This window comes from Plasmodium brasilianum, chromosome 7, assembly GCF_023973825.1.
Source record: "Plasmodium brasilianum strain Bolivian I chromosome 7, whole genome shotgun sequence".
Classification (NCBI taxonomy): Eukaryota; Apicomplexa; class Aconoidasida; order Haemosporida; family Plasmodiidae; genus Plasmodium; species Plasmodium brasilianum.
Window position 1 is genome coordinate 692,958 of NC_090120.1, and position 21,515 is coordinate 714,472.

General features: G+C 28.8%; 4 protein-coding genes across 4 annotated transcripts; 1 reads left to right on the top strand and 3 right to left on the bottom strand.

Moving 5' to 3' along the window:
• Positions 1-439: 439 nt before the first annotated feature.
• Positions 440-1,457, bottom strand: MKS88_001870 (peptide deformylase; the record flags this gene model as incomplete). Its single annotated transcript, XM_067214835.1, has 2 exons — positions 440-895; positions 1,380-1,457. 2 exons carry the CDS (start codon positions 1,455-1,457, stop codon positions 440-442), a joined length of 534 nt encoding a protein of 177 aa, XP_067074173.1.
• A 1,670-nt stretch (positions 1,458-3,127) lies between these two features.
• MKS88_001871 (plasma membrane protein 1) lies at positions 3,128-5,350 on the bottom strand (the record flags this gene model as incomplete). Its single annotated transcript, XM_067214836.1, has 3 exons — positions 3,128-3,226; positions 3,416-3,507; positions 4,093-5,350. 3 exons carry the CDS (start codon positions 5,348-5,350, stop codon positions 3,128-3,130), a joined length of 1,449 nt encoding a protein of 482 aa, XP_067074174.1.
• A 3,032-nt stretch (positions 5,351-8,382) lies between these two features.
• MKS88_001872 (apicoplast integral membrane protein) lies at positions 8,383-10,867 on the bottom strand (the record flags this gene model as incomplete). Its single annotated transcript, XM_067214837.1, has 4 exons — positions 8,383-8,417; positions 8,563-8,602; positions 8,786-8,860; positions 9,122-10,867. 4 exons carry the CDS (start codon positions 10,865-10,867, stop codon positions 8,383-8,385), a joined length of 1,896 nt encoding a protein of 631 aa, XP_067074175.1.
• Positions 10,868-14,972: 4,105 nt separating this feature from the next.
• Positions 14,973-20,753, top strand: MKS88_001873 (uncharacterized protein; the record flags this gene model as incomplete). The annotated part of the gene is made up of 5 exons (XM_067214838.1): positions 14,973-15,336; positions 15,526-19,868; positions 20,046-20,187; positions 20,423-20,496; positions 20,697-20,753. The coding sequence occupies 5 exons, from the start codon at positions 14,973-14,975 to the stop codon at positions 20,751-20,753; spliced, it is 4,980 nt and encodes a 1,659-aa protein (XP_067074176.1).
• Between the last annotated feature and the right edge of the window lie 762 nt (positions 20,754-21,515).

The following is a 21,515-nucleotide window of genomic DNA, read 5'->3' on the forward strand; positions in this document are numbered from 1 at the left end:
CTGTTATATGCATATATATATATATATATGTATAGATATGTATATTTTAAATTATTTAAAAACTTCAAACAGTTAAGAAAGGACTCAAACTTTTAAGCCTACATTTTAACATGGTCAAAAAAAATACAAGCGCGGAAGAAAAATCCTGTGCATATTTATTCACATGGTCATAAAATTATTTCACTTAAAATGGATTAAAGTAGTTAAGGCGACAAGTAAATCCAAATGGGGATGAGAACATATTCCATCAGATCCCATGCAACATAAATTATATATCACACATGTTAACATATATATATATATGTATGTACATATATATGTATATATAATGCATGCGCAATGATGTAATTATATCATCCTCGCGTGGGCGCATGTACATGTGTGTGTACGTACATTCCGGTCCCCTGCATTAAGGTGCACATGTTTGTTGGAAAAACTGCTAAATGGCTGGTTCTTCCGTGAAATTGGCCTTGTATGCTCGTATAAGTTCGTTCAATTTTGCTCTGATCTTTTGCTTTTCAGATTGAGTTAGTCTATCAATAAATAAAACCCCATTGAGATGATCATACTCATGTTGGAATACTCTTGAATGTATTCCTTTCAAAATTTTTAAATGTTTATTTCCATTTAAATCATAATAGCTAACTGAAACAATACTTGGCCGTTCCACTTTTCCCTCTATATTTGGTAAGGATAAACATGCCTCAGTTGATTTTGTCTTTATTAAGCTTTGTTCAACTATGCTTGGATTTATAAATACTCTTTCATTTTCCTCCCTTCGTTTTTCATATAATGCATTCCATACTATTATTCGCTTGTTGATGTTTACTTGAGGAGCTGACAGTCCTATGCCTTTGCTATCGTACATAATGTTAAACATGCTTCTTACGAGGGTCTATAAGAGTGAGAAAAGGCATTTTATCTGTGCATATTGGTATATGGTTGTATTGGTGTATGGATATATGAGTGTATGGTCTTATGTATTTATAGGACACTACCATGCTGTGCCCCAAGCACGAAAAACGTTTTTAAAAGTTTTACAAATTTATGATGCTTTTTTATTCTTTTTTTTTTTTTTTTCATTGTATTCGTTATACAGCATGATACTTTTGTTTGTACATGCACTTTTTATATTAACTGATACATGTGAACGTATACAAAAACACCCGTACTTACGAAGGAATCATATATATATATTTATATGTATATATATTTATTTATATATGTATCTATGCATGTATGTATCTATGTATGTATGTATCTATGTATGTATGTATATATGTATGTATGTATCTATGTACGTATATATGTATGTATCTATGTATGTATATATGAATGTATATATGTATATATGTATGTATATATGTAAAACAACTCACTTTCAAATTGTCATCAAAGTAAACTACTTCTTCACATTTTTGCCGAAGAATCCCATGAGGATATACTACAATTTTCATTTCTTTTTCATTTTGACACACTGAAAAGCGTACTAATACATTTCTTTTCCTCCCCCTTATGTTATTGTTCCTTAAATTCAAACTAACCTTTTTGTTAATTAAATATGTTAAACATGATCTGAAATTATGAACTATTAATCCAATTATTAAAAAGTAATATCTTAACAAACCCATTACTTATGTATTCTCTTTTTCAGTTCCTTCCCATGGTTCTTGGGGTATAAGTACAAATATATACGCATTTGTATATACATGTACATACATTCATTTATACCCATGTATAAGAGTATATAAAATGTACTACCAAAAGGAGGAGGGATTTTAAAAATATGACAAAAACATTTATGAGAATACTGTTCTTCTCATTTCTTAATAACTTAAAATTACGCAAAACAAAATGATGTAAAAATAGTATAAGAGAAAAAGGAAAAAAAAAAAAAAAAAATTTGCCTTTTTTCTTTCCTATTATTTCCTCTCTACTTTTAATTAATTTTTTAAAAATTGTAAGTTCTCTTTTTTCTATATTTGCTCTTCGCTTGAAGTGCAACGTAAACCTCTATGGCTCCACAATTTTACAGTAATTTAACGGGCATTAAAAAAAAAAAAAAAAAAAAAAGAACAGAGAAAAAGCAGCGTCGCAGAAATATTCGCACATGTAAAAGTACAAAAAATACACATATCAACAAGAAAGAAAAAACAAAATTATTTCATCATATGAGGGCGGCATGTACATAAACTAGTGTATCCTCATCTAACCTTTTGTATAATATTGTTTCTTTTTCAAAAAATTAAAAGATCCTATAGGCAAAACCTTCAAGATCGCACATACATACGTACTCAAGTATCTGTGTGTGTGTGTGTGTGTGTGTGTGTAAGCATATGTATATGCACGTGCTCAGGAATATATGCCTCTTCCAATTCTGAACAGAGTGCCAAAAGAATAATAGTTCTGATATGCTAAACATTTGAAAGAAAAAGGTTTTTTTATACGGCTTTCTAATACTGTATCCGCAGCAAAACTTTAAAAATAATATTGACAATACCAACAAAAAAAAAAAAAAAATAGAAAAAAAAAAAGACAATAATATAAGAGCAATAAAAACGCGGTAAAAATACCATAAAAACGTTGAAACACTGAGGAACTGAAACATTGAAACATTGAAGTATTGAAGCATTGAAACAAAGAAAAGTACTAAAATCTAAATAGATGAAGAGAAATGATGGGACGCGACCATATCATCCCCCTACATAACTAAAGGGGAACGATTTAAAGAAGATAAAGTTGATAACTATGTAAAAATGGACGTACATATAAATATATGTATAAACATGCACACATGCAAACACACGTGCATTAAAGTGTTCATGTATGGGTGCGCGCATAGGTAATAAATGAAACGGCAAATACATGAAATGCGGTCAAAGTGCAGGGAATTAAAGGAAACAAAAAAAAGTGCAAGTAGCGTCTTCAGAATTATGAAGAGGCCTTTTTGTTATCTCCATAGCAGATCGATGATATATAGTTTTGTAAAATTTTGTTTGGTTTCATAAACTTTTAAAATGTAGTATGTCGTAAGAACAGGCTTGTTCGATAGAACAAGGCTGTAAATAAAATGTTCAACAATTTCAATGATTTAACCATTTAACCATTTTCAGTTCAACTGGAATACTTAGTTGCACTTCCCTTGTAACTCAATTTCCTCAATCTTGTTAGGCAAGTACATCTTACTTTTTTTATTAATTACTACATTAAGGTAGAAAATTATTAGCTGCATAAAAAAAAAAAAGGAAGAAAAAAGAAAAATGAAGGTAAAAATTAAAATAATAATAAAAGCAAAAATGAAAATAAAAATGAACGTAAATATAAAATTGGCAAGCACTGAACAGACAAAACATTTGGGCTTAAATAACTCCGCCCATGCGACAACGTGTATATAACTTTCTAGTTTTTTCCCAACCAGTATTAAAAATATTATTGCTATATTTATGAATATTGCATTGTCCCTATATATGGATGCTGTTTTGTGCCTTTCCACTTCTTCATACGCAACTGAAAAAAAGGAGTTGTACAAAAAAATAAAATAAACATAAACTTGTTTCACATAAGATATACATACACATATATACATATATATATATGTAAGTACGTCTATATCTACATGAACATTTTGCAAAACAAGAGTGTACACTATACAACGACTACTACCGAATATGTTCAAAAAATTAAAACAGATATTATGTGTACACTATTTAACATTTTAAACGATACAACAGTAGATGAGCACACAGAAGGGTCACATGTAATGCTGCTGTTCGCACTTTTGGGAAGAGAATTTTTCTTTTTTTTCCTTATTTCTTTATTTCTTTTTTTCCTTATATCTTTTTTTTTTTTTTTTTTTTTTGCCCCCTTCCTCCCTATGTAGTATGCATATCGCATTAGTCCCTTCTCAAGTAACGCGCGTAAGAATAATCGTGCGCACATTAATAAGCGTTCCTGGATGCATATGTCCACATGTATACTAATGCATGTACGAATATATACTATCATTATGAACGCACAAATATATACATTCATTATGAATGCACAAATGTACACGCCCATTATGCGCGCGCTTGCTTGGGCCCCTTTCGATACCTTTGTCAAAAGCGGACTTTTTCCTAAAACTTGAAAATTTCTTATTGGCAAATATATGATTAAGGAGAATAGCTATTCTTGAACCTGCCCTTAAAATGTTGAGTCTTATTAACCTTTCTAAGTTAAATTCTAAGTCATAGGGTATATCTAACTCTTTGGAGGTGTCGTAATGTAATTCATTTTTAATACTTATCATATAGTTTGTAACATAATTATTAAGATAAAATTCTGAACAAAACTCATTTACAATTTGTTCTGCCCATATATTTATAACATCTATTCCATTTTTTTCAAATAAAGCTTCGTCTTTTTTATGTTCATCAAAAATTCTATTTACATGTGTCCAACCACTATACCATGATGTTTCATACTTCTGTACCATCTTATTTAATAATTCATTTTCTAAAAATTCAAATAAATTGCTTTTCACTCTTTTTGAGTAATTGTCTAAATACGTTATGTCAATATTCTTCCCTCCATTGTCATATCGAAATGATATTCTTAACGGTTGGTGCATATCAGCAATTAAAGAAATTAAATATTTTAAGGAATCTGAATCTGTAAATTTAATATTTTTGGGATATATAAAATGGACACCTTCACGTTCACTCTTACCATTCTTCGGGGGATCGTCAACAGGGGAGTTAGAAGCATTGGATGGGTTAGAAGCAGTGGATGGGTTAGAAGCATTGGATGGGTTAGAAGCATTGGATGGGTTAGAAGCAGTGGATGGGTTAGAAACATTGGATGGGTTAGAAGCATTGGATGGGTTAGAAGCATTGGATGGGTTAGAAGCATTGGATGGGTTAGAAGCATTGGATGGGTTAGAAGCATTGGATGGGTTAGAAGCATTGGATGGGTTAGAAGCAGTGGATGGGTTAGAAGCAGTGGATGGGTTAGAAGCATCGGATGCCAACTTGTTGTAAAAGTACTTGATCGAATTAATTAGACATAACCCATTTTTATCTTCACATTGAAATAATGTCTTTTGACAATCACTATTTTGTAAATTATAATGCATAGACTCTGTTTCTTTTATTTTATTATGTACTAGATGCCCCCACTTACCAACATCAACTAAATCTTTTCCATGTAGCAACTTTTTTAATTCATATAATTGATCATTTTTAAGCCCTGACATAGCAACCATTCCTATCGCTTCATGGCCTTCATTGTTGTAGCATTTTGCTAAAAACTTTTTCTCCTTCCATAGAACAGTAATACTAATTATAAAAAAGAGTATATTCGTTCCTACCATTGTTCTCTCTGCTCATTGTACATGCCGCTTGTGCTCAATCCACCCCCCAACATATATGCATGTATACGTATGTATATGCCCGTATACGTATGTATATGCACTTATACGTATGTATATGCACTTATACGTATGTATATGCACTTATACGTATGTATATGCCCGTATGTGTATGTATATGCACTTATACGTATGTATATGCACTTATACGTATGTATATGCCCGTATGTGTATGTATATGCACTTATACGTATGTATATGCACTTATACGTATGTATATACCCGTATATGTATGTTTATGCCCGTATATGTATGTATATGCCCGTATACGTATGTACATGCACGTATATGTATGTATATGTTGGTATATGGTTGTATATTTACGTATGTTTGTAAATTTCTATCCGAACTCGGCACACATTTACGTATGTAAACGCTTAAATGCGACTTGCTACATATATGCACTTGTTGTCCTTAGAACTCAATGGGGAGACCCCTGATGGGAATAAATAAACACTTGTAATTGTGTCAAGTGCAAATATTAGTACCCTAACTTTTTTTTTTTTTTTTTTTTCTAGCTATATTTTGCTATTTTAGTACATTATTCCTGAACCAAAATGGGGAACAACAAATTTTTGCTCCTTTAATTTAACGCATATTTTTTGCTTGTATTTGGCAATGTATTAGGTGCTTTATTTGTTCGTTTGTTTATTTATTTACTTTTTTTTTTCTTCCTTTTTAAAGAGTTACCTTCCCCTGGACCTTCATGTATGTATTAAAACGAAATAATCTAATTATCTTTTTTGTTTTACGTTTCTTTGTTTTAGCTATATTGTTTTATTTTTACCGCAGATGGTCGTCACTTGCGACTATTTTCTTCGGTACATATGCTATGAGCACGTTTTACTGGCAATGAGTCAACGGCTTGGCGCGTTCTTATGACTATTCCGTAGCTTAACTATTACGTTTTTATGTGCATATATTGCACGTATGTCTGTTAGTATGTACTTATGTGTGCACATATGTATGTACTTGTACACATTTTTCACTTTTGTGTGTACACATATATGTATACAGCTAACAGCTGCTTTCTTTTTTTTTAAAAAAAAAAAATATATATTTCAATATTTTACGTGAAGTCCCAAGTTCTTTTTCTGTTAAGGCGTAATCATGTTTCCTTTTTAGTTTTATTTCTCAATTTTTCGTTTGTAGTTAAATGTATATGTATGCACATTTAACAGAAAAAAGAAAAATTTAGTCACAAAGGAATTGTGTTGCTTATATATTGCAGTACGTAGGGAAATTCAAAAAAAAAAAAAAAAAAAAAAAAAACAGTAGAAAAATAAAGAAGTAGAAAAATAAAGAAGTACAAAAATAAAGAAGTACAAAAATAGAGATGTAGAAAAATAGAGAAGCAGAAAAACAGACAAGTAGAAAAACAAAAAATTTTCAAACTGTTACATTTTTAAAAAATTGTTGAAAATAGCGCATCCATTTTTTTTTATTTTTAAATGGAATAAAGGTACACACTTTGTGCGAATGTACGCATGTATATATATACCCACAAACGCATACACATATATACCTGATAAAATTGTACGTGCCTGTGTGAAAATAAACACATGAATAAACATAGAACGAGGGTGTATTGTATATGTATATATATATATATATATATATAAGTATAAATGTACCTGTGTACATATGGATGTATGCATGTATGCGTAAAAAAACAATAATGCTGAAGGTACGTAGGAAAGTATTTATAAAACCACATAACGGCGAGTGCGTGCAAATCAGTGAACGTGTCAACAAAGAGAATTTTCTGTAAAGGAATTTCCTCAGCTTTTTCTTATACATACATATATATATATATACATATATACAAATATACATACATATATACAAATATACATACATATATACAAATATACATACATATATACAAATATACATACATATATACAAATATACATACATATATACAAATATACATACATATATACATATACGTATATATTATTTATTTCTTTTCTTTTTTTTTGATTACCTTGCACGTTTAAAAAATAATCATTCATTTGCTGCTCACGATATGGAGCATAGTGCTTTAAAGAAAAATCAGTGTCTCATTATTTAGTCAATTTTTAATGAAAAATTATACAAAAATATACAAATATAAAGATAGAAAAAAAAAAAGAAAAAAACGCCTATTCCTATTTTTTCCTTTTTAATGCACCTCATTTTGATGTGAACTATGAGGAACAAAGTTTTTTTCCGGGCACGTTATATTTGTTCTATTTTATATTATCTATCTATATATATATATATATATATATATATATATATATATATACATATATTTTTACTTCTTCCCTTTGCCCAATTTTTGAATAATATTAAAAAGCAAAAAAGAGGAGCATCATCTTTGTGTACAAATAAAATTCAAAGTAGTAATAAAATTAAATATTTTTATTTCGTGTAGATTGCTTTCTCCTTTTTATGGGATGATATATTTTTATATACATTCAAGAGTATATGTTGGAGAACATCATTTATTTTATTTTTTTTTTTTTTTTATATCAAATATTTGTACAGTTTGCTGAGCATAAATGTTTACATAAAAAATGATGCCAACACCAAAATGATGTTTTATTATTTTTTGGTGCATCTTTTTTTAACAAAATTACATAAACATATACATACATACATACATGTATACGTACATGTATACATACATACATACATGTATACATACATACATACATACATACATACATACATACATACATACATACATACATACATACATACATACATACATACATACATACATGTACCTATGTATATGTGCTTATATGCATGCGGTAAATTGAGCAAAATAAGGAAACGTTGGCTGTTGAATACATTTGCAATTTCTCAAGGGGGGAACAAACAACGGTATGTGCAAACATGCCCTTGTAAGAAGATTAACGCATAAGCAAGTGTATATATATTACGAATGTAAACATATTATACACGTATGCACACACGTGGTATTATGGAGTTATGACACAATCACCCAAATGCCGCTCTGCAAACATCCCGTACATACACGCGTATAGGACATTGTTTACAAACAGAAAAGTTTGAAATCTATATCTGCTTATTTTTAAAATATTTATACACAGTTAAGGAATAAAAAAACAAAGGAACTAGATAAATGGGATATGAAAGACTCAGAATCTTTTGTATTTCTTTGAACTCTCCGAATTTCTCCTAAAAATTAAACAAATAAAATGTATTAATTGTACCATATGGTGCTCACACAACAGCACATACCCATGCGTCTATGTATGTACACACATATATATATATATATATATATATATATATATGTATATGTTAAAATAGACAAGTATGAGAAGAAGAGCGGCTGTTGCATATTGTTTTACGCCTTACGCTTAAAAAGTAGATGTTGTAGTTTGGGGGCGTCATTGCTTGAAGTAAAAAAAAAAGGAGTAAATTATTTTTAACCTGCAAAATAGGAGAAAGATAAAAAAAAAAAAAAAAAAAAAAAAAAAAAAAAAAAAAAAAAAAAAAGAAAAAAAATTGAAGATACTTATGAAAATTCCTATATTAGAAGTTTAACTGTGTGGAGGTGTAACTACGATTTAGAGTTAAACTACAAACGCACATGCACACCCCTAAACATGTATGCAAGTACACACGTATCTGTGTTTTCTTCAACTCGTGTTCATGCATTAATCCCGCACAAATGAGGAATCTCCAACTTACGCTAAAAATCTTGTAGGAACCATTCAAATAAAGCAAAGCAAAGATAATAGAGGGAAACAAAAGATACTTGTTGCACAAGATAAAGAGTAAACCATTCATATCAAATGAAGATTTTATTTTCATACCTTCATATAATATATTAGAAATAATTATAAGGAAGGAGGGAGTTAATATATTATTAAAGATGAGAAATACTTGTCTGAGTGAATTTTCATAAAGTAAGTTTGCCGTATTAGAAAATTTGAAAAGAAGTGAAAAAAAAATACAACATGTGTATGAATTGAGAAAAAGGGAGTTGAATAAGGTCAGGTAGCTCCGATTGCTATTATCAATGTTACTGCTATTACTACTGCTGTTACTGCTGCTGTTACTACTGCTATTACTACTGCTGTTACTACTGCTGTTACTGCTGCTGTTACTACTGCTGTTACTGCTGCTGTTACTGCTGCTGTTACTGCTGCTGTTACTGCTGCTGTTACTACTGCTGTTACTGCTGCTGTTACTGCTGCTGTTACTGCTGCTGTTACTGCTGCTGTTACTGCTGCTGTTACTGCTGCTGTTACTACTGCTGTTACTGCTGCTGTTACTGCTGCTGTTACTACTGCTATTACTATTGCTGCTATTATTACCGCTTGATAATTTATATTTTTTTATAACCAAATTGGTGTACACCTTTGAAATAAAGCTACTAACTAAAAGGTAGAAGTTCACAAATGCGTTAATGTTATCATCAACATAATTTAACTTTTGCAATATATTATTAAATACGTACATGGGTATAAGTCCTGAGTGATTTAACATGCACATGTGTTGTAGCATATGAACTTTTGCATTCTCGATGTTTGTGCGTTTTTCCTTTTCCCCTACTTCACTGTTATCATAAGAAGCTTCTTCAACTATGTTATATTTTTTATCTTTCTCATCGTAGCAGTGTGGTCGAGTTACACTCCCTTCCGACTGTTCAAAATTTTTTTCTTTTAAACCTTCATCCGCAATGTGTTCGTTTAGTGCTACATTATTCCTGTGTGTACTCTCATGGTTATCCTGTTCGTTAATTTTGTCTAATTTGTTATCTGAAAAAAGGTCTTTTCTGTTATTCCCTACGCCATTCGCTTCGTTATGCCCTATGTCATTCCTATCGCTATTCCCCTTATCATACCCATCGTTATGGGGTTCACTATTCCCTTCATCTTTTAACTCTTTCCCCTTTTTTGCATAGAAAAAATAAGAGGCCGTAAAGCGAGAAATAAAATTTTGAAAAAAAAATTGAAAAAGACAAAAAAAAAAAATTTTGCAAAAAGTTGGGACTTGTGTAGGAATTCGTTTTATTACATCATTTATAGTGGTCAGTAAAAATATTTTCGAGTTAACTTTATCCGTAATTTCAATTAATGCATTTCTATGTTTATTATGTATTAAGTTAAAGTAGTTTAACGAAAGCATAAAAGCAAATATGTTACTCAAACTGAGTATTATCTTTAATGGCTTCATTAACTCTTCATATTTTATGAACGGTATTTTCTTTATTTGTAATAAAATACTATTTTTGCTAAAGTGAGTTACCAATTTTCCCCCATCTTTTCTCTTTCCATACACACTGTAATATTTATTTTTATTATTTATACTTATAAATCCTTTTCCTATTTTGTACTTCTTGTCCCATTTATCCTGCACACTTTTTGTTTTTATGAACACATTGTATATGATCACTGCTAGTGCAAATAATAAATATGCACGTGATTTCATTCCCCTTTCGCTCTGCTTGCACGGTCACCTTCGTTATGTTACTACAAACAGTGCTATATATTACAACATCACTGCTTACTAGTTACAACAATGTTGTAGTAGTTAATTGCTTCACCTCAGTTGAGACCTCTTTCACTGTTGTACACCTTTTTTTTTTTTTTTTTATTTTCCCCGTCCCTCCTATGTGTCAAATAGCTTGCTTTGTTTTATCAATATTTTCTGTATTCTCAATATTTCCGATATATTCAATATATAGTATATTCTCAGTATTTCCAATATTCTCAATGTCCTTTCAATTAATCACATTAACATTTTAACGACATAATAAATTTCTGACCAAAAAGTAGCGTTTTAAAAAAAATTTAAAGCATGCAATTTTTTTAAATAAATGTTTTATTAGAAAATATAAAATTTTTTTTTTTTTTCTGTTCGTAGCTTTTGGCACATTTTTACGATCTTATCTTAATAACCATGTATGTTAAAAGTGCCACTAAAAAAAAAAATAAAATAAAATGTGAAATTATTCTGATCTGTTCAGAAATGTTATGAAATTTTAGGAAATATGAAAATTTTGAAAAATTGGGATAAATAAATAGCTTTTCAAAAGACCTCTTAATGTCAGTATCACGTGCATTTTAAAAAAATGTTAACGAAAGGAAACAACTATTGAATTAGAATCATGAAAATTGGAGTTACACATATTCTTTTATGACTTTTATTGGAGCGTTCTTATTCCCTCTTATGCGCATAATTGTATGTGCGTATATTTACACATGTATGCACATATATACATACATACATATATATATATATATATATTTACGTTTGAATTTATGTTTGATATGACTAAACAATTTTACAACGCACTTTGTTTTTTTTTCTTTTTTTGATTTTATCCTTTTTTTTGATTTTATCCTTTTTTTTGATTTTTTCCTTTTTTTTCCTATTCTCTTTTTACCGCCATTTTCTGTGCAACTTTTTCGACTTCTTTATAGAGCATAACAAAATGTACATAAACATCAGCACACATAAGTAAGCATTTAAATAAATGTATCTCTAAGGATCTAAGAAAAATACAAGCAAAAATGTATGCATTCATGCAATATTTACTCACATGCATTTACCATGGTGCATCAAAATATGACTGACCTTTTTGTCATTACGACGTTTGATCATTGTATTCTAGAATTTAGTGAATTCAATTTGCATATAAAATTTTTTTTTTTTTGCTCTCCTCCACCGATTGACACACATAATTATAGCATTTTCAATTAGGAAATGAAACATTATTGCACTTTTTTTTTCTTTTTTTCTTTTTTTACACCATATATATATATATTTACGAATACATGGATGCATCATTCTCTTTGTGAATATTTGAAAGTTTTAACAGTGTATTCAAGCATATGTTATACATGGATGTTCATTTCACTTTAAACTATTTTATACGGATGATACTTGTTTAATTAAAGTAAATGTGTAAATATAACCTGTACACGTTAATGTGTTTTCCTAAGATGAGAAGATGAGCAGGGCAAAGAAAATCTGAAAAAAGCAAGCTTCTAAAAATGTAAGTAAAATTTAGCTTTTATATTTTCCAAGTTTTACCCAAGTTTTATCCAAGTTTATCCAAGTGTTATTTCTTCATATATTCATTTATTTTATTATTTTTTACATTTTACTTTTTCATTATTTTTACCCTTTTGCTTTATATACTTTTATCGTAGTGCGAACATTTTGTATTTCACGATTGCATCTTTACATAATATTTGAAAGCCTTTTACGCTCGAAAACACACACCATCCGAGTAAAGCCGCATGTATGTAATTATATGCATACTCATTTATATGTGTACGTGTTTATGCATAAATATAATCTTGTATACAACATGCATATATATGTAAACTACTGCTACATTTATAAAATCATCCATGGAATATAAATTTACGGGTTTTTCTTATGTTTTCATGCTAGCTAATAATTATTTTGACGTAAAAAAAAAAAAAAAAATGCTATGATAAAGTGTGTGCACCCCTATATATGCATTTCATTGTAACCACGTGGTGTTTCATACAAAATATAAATTAAGGATGAAACTTAACTATAAATATTTTCACTTTATGTGCTACTTTTATAATTGTTTTATTCCATTTTTGTATACTTGTACATTGGTATAAATATAGAATATTCGTTGTATGCATTTTATATATTCTTAAAAATTTCCTTAATTATGGCGTAAACTTCTTGTATATTACCTCTTTCACCATTTAATGCGTTACTTTTTTAACCTAATAATTTTATTTTTCCTCTTTTTTATTTTGTACTTTTTTAATTTCAATTTTTTAAGTGTGATATATTTTTTTATTTTTATCTATTAATTTTTCCTTTGTAGCTTTTTTTTATGGTATTATTATTCGTACTATTTTTTTTTTTTTTTTTACTTAATTGTTAATTTTTTTTTGTGCATTTTAAAAAGGGATACACGTGAAGTTTAGTAAAGAGGAGAAAGCTCTTTGAAAAAGTTTTCATAAAAAAGAAATAAAATAAGTAGTACATATTAAAATTGCATACAATAAAAATTATGTGCATATGTTCAGCATGTGTGCATATTCAAGCGTGTTACATGTTACGTGTTACATGTTACGTGTTACATGTTACGTGTTACATGTTACGTGTTACATGTTACGTGTTACATGTTACGTTTTACATGTTACGTTTTACATGTTACGTTTTACATGTTACTTGTTATGTGTTACCTTTTATATGTTACTTGTTATGTGTTACCTTTTATATGTTACATGATACAAGATACATGCAGACCGATAACAATGAAAGTGATACACTCAAATACGCTAAATTGAAAGGTGTACATATATATAAAATTTTCACTTTTTTTATTCCCTTTTTTTATGAATAATTTTGAGATATCACTACTTTGAAGCAATTTGTAAATTTGTGTTATCCATTCATCATAATTTATGGATGTCTTCAATATACAAAAGTTGTCTATGCATATTAAAAACAAATTGATTTCCAGCATTAATCGTGTTACAACAACAAAACTGTGTAATATATTCTTATGTGCATATAGCCATATAGTTATAAAACAGTAAAAATAAAACCTAATTGCCATATTGTGAAACATATTCTTAGTGACGAATAGTACATATATATATTAATATTTGCGTACTGCGGAATATTCCTACTTCAAAGTGCATAAATCATAACGTCCAAAAAGTATCCATATATGTATACATATATATATATATATATAATATATGTATGTACTTTATTTTTTATTTATGCACAAAATGTATATCGTGTAAAAGTTTATTTTTGTTATAAAAAAAACACGGTACTCAAAAATATTTCACACACACACACATTTATATATATAAATATAAATATATATATATATATATATATCACATAATTGCACATTTGGAACATACTTCCGTATGCTTCAACTGAAAAACATATTTTTATGCTATGCTGTAATATTGCTCGAATAAAACAAAGAGAGTTCTTACCTTTTCATTTACAACAATGTTTAAGAAAATGTAATTTTTTTTCTTTTTTTTTTTCTTTTTTTTTCTTTTTTTTTCTTTTTATTGACCTTACTAAGAAGTGTTGTTTCTGTTATTATTTTTTCACCTTTCACTTGAACTTTTTTTTTTGTATAATTTTTTTTTTTTTTTTATAATTTTATATATTATCACTTTATGTTTTACTATTTTTTGTTTCATTTTGTTTATCATTTTGTTTATCATTTTGCTTTGTTATTTTGCGTTATCATTTTGCTTTGTTATTTTGCGTTATCATTTTGCTTTGTTATTTTGCTTTATCATTTTGCTTTTTTATTTTTCCCCTTGCTGCTAAGGGAAATACATGATAAGCAGTTGCCCAAACTGTGTCCCAGTGTATGAACAAATATTAAGTAAAATTTCAAAATACCATTGCAGCTAAAGATTGTGCACTTCCTTTGTATTTGTTCATATATTTACTTACTCCTTTTCGCCTTTTATTCAACCATTTTGTTATTTCGTTTTTACGATTTCCCATTATTAAAAGTCTTTATTCATTCCATATCTTGGTTGCTACCAAAATGACAAGAGATAGGGAAAATTTTATTAATTGCCGGAGGCTGCACAGGGCAAATATGATTTTTGCTACAATAAGCAATGATTATAATTATATATGTATTATTACATTTTATGAAAATGATTATAATTTAGAATTGTTTAGTGCTAATAATGAAATGCAGAAAATATTCAGAAAAACAATTCCAGATAAAATTAATAAAGTCTATATAAATTATAATAACACATATATTTGTGTAACTAGTGAAAATGGTAGCATTTACATTCTTGATATGAAAGGCATTTTTGTTCACCAAAATGAGAGTTTACATTGCTTGGTCAGGCAAAAAAAAAGAAAAGTGAAAAAAAAAATTAGCCATTTGAAAAATGGTAAGGAAATAAAAACAAAATATAAACAAACATTAAAGAGTTAGGCTCGGGTGTTTAGACGTGCTCATTTGATATTACTCTATGGAGGAAAATGCAACATTCCTCATGATGTTTTAGAAAGTTTTATGTTCTATTACAGCTCTTCGTACCATATCATACCACTTCATATTTATTCTTTTTTTGTTTCAGGTTGTTCCAAAATAATACCAAAAGAAAACGTAAGCACACATTGTTATGATGGAAAAGAAGACCATTTTAAGGGAGAGAACATCATCTATAATAGAAGAAAAAGACTCAGAAGTGATAATAAAACAAGAAGTAATAACACACGAATGTCCTTCTTAAATAATAAGAATAAAATACATAATAGAAAATTGTCCTATCCTAAAAATATTCTGACCCGTACATGTAAAAATACACAAGCGAAATATAAGGTAAACACGTCTACAAATGTTAATGTTGTAAAAAGAGACGACAAAAAAAGCATTATAAAAAACGTCAATGATCTAAGAAGAAACATAGGAACGAGTAAAAATAAATCATTTAGAAATGATAAGAAATACTATGAAAAGAATTTTAAAAAGATACCTTTAACTAAGCAAAAAAATCTTCACAAAGGACATTTGCATGATGTCACTATGGAAGAGGGTAACGTTAAACATATCCTAAATCAACGTGTTAGCGTAAATTCTAAAATTAATTCTAATATTTTGAAAAATTCTGAACAGTCATGCAAAAGTGGTTTATACAACATTTTCGTAACTCCAGCGTATGCAAAGGAGAAGCTCAGGGGAGGAGTGGAACACCAGGAAGAGGAAGACGAAGAAGGAGATGTAAAAATAGAAGTTGTTAACGTAGAGGCTAACAACATAGAAGATGCAGAAGAAAGGAAGGAACCAAAACAAACGCACAATGTGGAGTACGAGAAACTCTGTCTAGAAATAGTAGATATATATTGGGTCAGCATCGAAAGAGAGAGTAAAAAGAAGTTTATTGAAAACAACAGTTATATTTACAATTACAATTTTCATGATAATTTACATATTATATATAGTTTAGATGTAGGGTTCAATATTATATGTTCTGTTAATTTGAAAATAATAATATACAAATATAATATATTAGAGCACTTATATCGTAACATTAATTCCTATGTAGAGTTAAGGAATAATATTGTCTATACATTTAAGGAAGAATTTTTAAAAAAGTGTAAGGAGCAGAAAAAATACCATTGTCTTTACCTTCTCAAGTTAATAAAATCAAATTATAATAAAAACAAAATTAATAAACTAAATACATCATTTAACAGATTTGTAAGGAGAAAAAATGTTCACAGTGTAAATGCTTACCACAACATATATAATTTATCCCCATTCTTTTTTAACATAAAAGAAGATATCATTAGGAAAATTTTTAACGATATAATTATTGATATAAAACAATCCTATGTATCGAACGACCAGCACTACATTTTGATAAATTACTACATTAATGTTAAGAGCAAGTATGTGAAGTTTTCCAGTCTAGACATAAAGGTAGGCAAAAAACGCAAAAAGGTAGGCGGACAAATTGGGGGAAAAATAGGACACCAGATAAGAGACCAAGCAGGTAAAAAATTAGGCAGTCAAATGGGTAAAAAATTAGGCAGTCAAATGGGTAAAAAATTAGGCAGTCAAATGGGTAAAAAATTAGGCAGTCAAATAGGAAACAAATTATGTAGCCAAATGGGAAACAAATTAGGTAGCCAAATGGGCAGCAAATTAGGTAGCAAAACGGGCATCAAATTAGGTAGCAAAATGGGCATCAAATTAGGTAGCAAAACGGGCATCAAATTAGGTAGCAAAATGGGCAGACAAATGGGTGATCAAACGGACAGCCAACTAGGAAATCGAGTATGCAGAAATCCTTGTCTAAAAAAAGGTATAACAGATAAGTCGAAAAAAAAACTAAACCTTATAAAAATGTGTAAAAACAGAGAACAAATTAACAAGTTCCCACCGGAAAAATACAGACTATGCTTGTTAGGAATACAAAAAATAAGTCATATAGATAAGGAAAGTAGATCGATAGAAAAGATTGTACTATATTTGCTTTACTCTTTTAACATCCTTCAGAATATTTTCCATATATATGAACAAATGTCATCTATATATTCCAAATTTGAAGAGTACAAAAAATTATACAAAATTTATGAGAACATATTACAATTAAATGAAAAGGTTAAAAAGTTTTATTACAAAGATAGAACAATAATATACTTTTCAAAATATATAAAAAACAGAAAAGAAAATTTTGATGAAAATTTATATAATTTATTTTTTAAAGAAAATGAAAAACAAGATTTTGCTCACTTTTTCGACGTAATGATTAAAATGATAAGTGATAATACTGTATGTTGTTCCTGTTCTAAAAAGAAATTTTTTAGTCAAAATGTAGACATTGTTAAAGGTAAAGAGGTTAGAGAAGAGCAACAACCTAGTGATAACCATCAATCGTATAAGATAAAAGAAAGCCAAGTAATATTAAACGATCACAATGAGGTTAATAATTTTAGAACAAGAAATGTACGTTCTCAGACTATATGCAAGAATGAAGATCAGATAGACGAAAATAAAAAAAGGGATGAAATGAATAGTTATATTGGTGGTAATGGCAGTCTACACTATGGTGTTAGCAGGAGCTGCGGTAGGAGCGTAATGCCATCGACCATCAACAGTGGGGGTACCAAGAGAGGTTGCACGAAGAACAGTTGCACTCATAACAATCGAGATATAAAGAACCGAGTTATCAGCGACTGTAGCAGAAACTACAAACTACTGTCTCGTAATTTGAAGAAGGAAGAAAAGTTTTCTAATGTTAAGAAGCAGATTAGAAAAGTGACCTGTGTGCAAAGGGGGGATGGACGTCAAACATTTAATAGCTCGAAAATGAATAAGCCTTGGGATAAGGCAGTTATCAATGCCGAGGTTGTAGTAGCTAGAGGAAAGGAAGGATACATAAAATATAGGGACAAAATGTGTACAATTTATAATAGGGGTAAAAATGAGAAAGATTACTTCCTGAAAAATGAAAAAAAAAAAAATATATGTAATCCGAAAACATGCACTGTTCAGGCAAAAATGGTGAAGGGGAAATCAGAAAGAAGCTGCTTAAGAGGAAATTACGAAATGGCCGTTAAAATGGGAAAGGGAAAGGGAAAGGGAAAGATAAAGGAAAGGCAAAATGAAAACGAAAAACAAAAGCAAAAGCAAAGTGGAGTGGGAAAGAATTTGTTCAGAAGCGTTCCTGGGGACGATGCACATGATACAGAACTCAACTATAGCAGTACCTACACGTGTGAAAGCAGAGATAACGATATGAACAGTTTATATCCAGATGCTATTGATGAAGAGAAGAGCGAGGAGGAATATTCATCGGGTGATTTATCAGAAGAACATAACTTGTTCATATCAGAAAGTGAACTGGAAGAATATTTTATGAATAGTCGAAAATTTTTTATAAAGAATGGTGAGAACATATGTGAGAATTGTAAGAATTTATTATTAAGGAAAAATTCAATAGACAGTTTTGAAAATTTTGAATTAAATTATGAAATTCCAAAAAAAAATATAAAAATAAGTGAAGAAGATATATATATGTCGTTAATTAAAGATATATATATAATGTGTAGTGAAAAAAAATGTCCAATAAATATTTTATTATTACTTCAAGAATTTAGCGATAAAGAAATGGAAATTTGTATGGGGAAATTTCAATTAATTTTACAATTTTTTGAAAAAAATTTTTTGGAAAATATAAATGAACATTTAAATAATCTTTATAAAGTAATTAATATATGTAAAACCTTGAGTAACAATATTCCTGTTATTTTAAAAAAATATTGCAGTGATCAAATTTTAAAAATTCATAGTCTTATAACTTATTTATTAAAATTATTTCAGTCCTTTTATAATCTACAGACACATTTAAATATATTTCATTTCTTAATGAAATTATTATTATTTATTTCTAAAAATATATATTTTGAAAATTTTCCTCATTATAAGGAAAGTTTTTCCACTTATACTAATATCGAATTGTTAAAAAATTATAATATTGTAAAAAGGTATAAAATTAATTTCAATTATTTTGATGAATATTTACATTATAAACATGTGAAATCGCACATATTTTATATCACATTAAATAAAATGAAAATTAATGTAATACAGATTTTACAATCCTTTGAAAATAATAATATTAACCTGACTTCTCTTTATAACCTATCTGTTTTAAATGTGTCTATTAATAAAGTCAACTATTTTACTCTTCCAAAAAATAGAGATAAATATTGCTCAGTTGATAACTACTCCTATTTTGATGACTTTATTTATAAAAACTACTCTAGGTTTTATCCGTTTTACATTTGTACATGCGATAGGTACTCTTTCATAAATATAAACAAGTACTACCAGTCTGACCAGAGCTTCAAACTCATACAGAGGAAGTCCCTCAAAATTAATCTGTACCCCCTCAGTGTGCTCAACATAATCGTAAGGCCCCCGAACAATGAATATATAAGGACATATGTGCATATATGCCCTTTTCTTTGCACTTGTTACATGAGCTACTCCTTGTATATACTTATTAACATATGCACACTTGCGCTCCTTTTATATCGTATTCCCCCTACTATTATTTTGCTTATGCGTTTGCTTCTCACTTTGTAGGCCATATCCAAAAGCTTCTTTTACATATTTACAAAGAATGATAAGAAGCTAAACATAACATCATTAAAAGTAAAATATGGCTACTCCAAAAAAAAATTCTTTAAATGTAAAAGGAAGGTCAGGAAGCTTAGCAACCTATGTGGTAATAGCGGCATAATAATTTAAGATCAAGCAAAAAAAGAAAAGAAAAGAAAAGAAAAAAAAAAAGTAAAGAGGAAAATGTAAAAAGTAAACTGTAAAAAGTAAAAAGTAAACTGTAAAAAGTAAAAAGTAAAAAGTATACAGTAAAATGTAAAATGTAAAAAGGAAGGAGTGGATAAAAAAGATTTCCTTATGCCCCCATTTTGCTACTAATCCGTTGTTTCCCATTTTTGCAGTTCTCAAGTGCTCAAATTTGGAATCCTATTTTCCTAACGCAAATAATTTCAATCTTAAGATTCACATTTTATATGTAATAAGATTATGTTTTAAGAAAAAGAAAAAATATTGAGTGCAAGACTGAGCATATAGTCGCGCGTCTGAGTAAATGTTCATTAGCCCGCTTCTATGTATTGTTCTCGACTTATGCATTTAACGCTCTTTATTTGTCCTACATTACTTATCCACATTCATTTTACATTTCTTTTTTTTTTTTTTTTTTTTTTTTTTAAGAATTCCATCATTGCCAACTGTGAACCACACATGTGTTTAATTCTTCAAGGGTTTTAAAATGTCAAATAGGAGGATTCAAATGGACAAATTTACTTCAAACTTTTCAAACAACATTAAGGAAGGAATGACGCAATTTGGATAACTCTCTACTGCTTTTTCATCTCCTTTAAAAAGCAAATGTTGATTTTTATTTCACATTGCTTCATATGACTGTGCTTGGCATTTCTTCGTACCATTTTGCTTTATTTTTATTTTATTTTATTTTTATTTTTTTATTCCCCCCTTTTAATAATATTTGTCGATTTACTTTTATATATGAAATACCATTTTGTCACATCAAACACAAACATTTTCACCCAATTTTATGTTGCACCCTCAATTAAAGGGGGATACATTAAACTCTTGAAGTTCCTACTTTTACATTTTTTAATACAAGACAAGAAAAGCAGAAATGCGGAAATTATGTTTTTATAACATAATAAAAGAGGAGTAGAATGGAGAGAAAAAAAAAAAAAAGAAAAAAAAAAAGAAAAAAAAAAGAAAAAAAAAAGAACAAGGAACAAAGAACAAAGAACAAAGAACAAATAGACCTAAGAAAGACGTATAACAGCTGTTCAACTATGTAACAAATTATTTTGTTTTAATTTTGTCCTTGTTTTGTTTTAATACCATAAAGACACGTAAATTAGCACAGTTCTTTTCAAATTGAGTATATAACATTAAAATGTTTAATAATAAATGCACTTTAATTGTTTTTGAAAAAAAAAAAAAAAATTTTAAAAAAAGGGTTGTTATGAAGTATGCACATAAGATATTCAT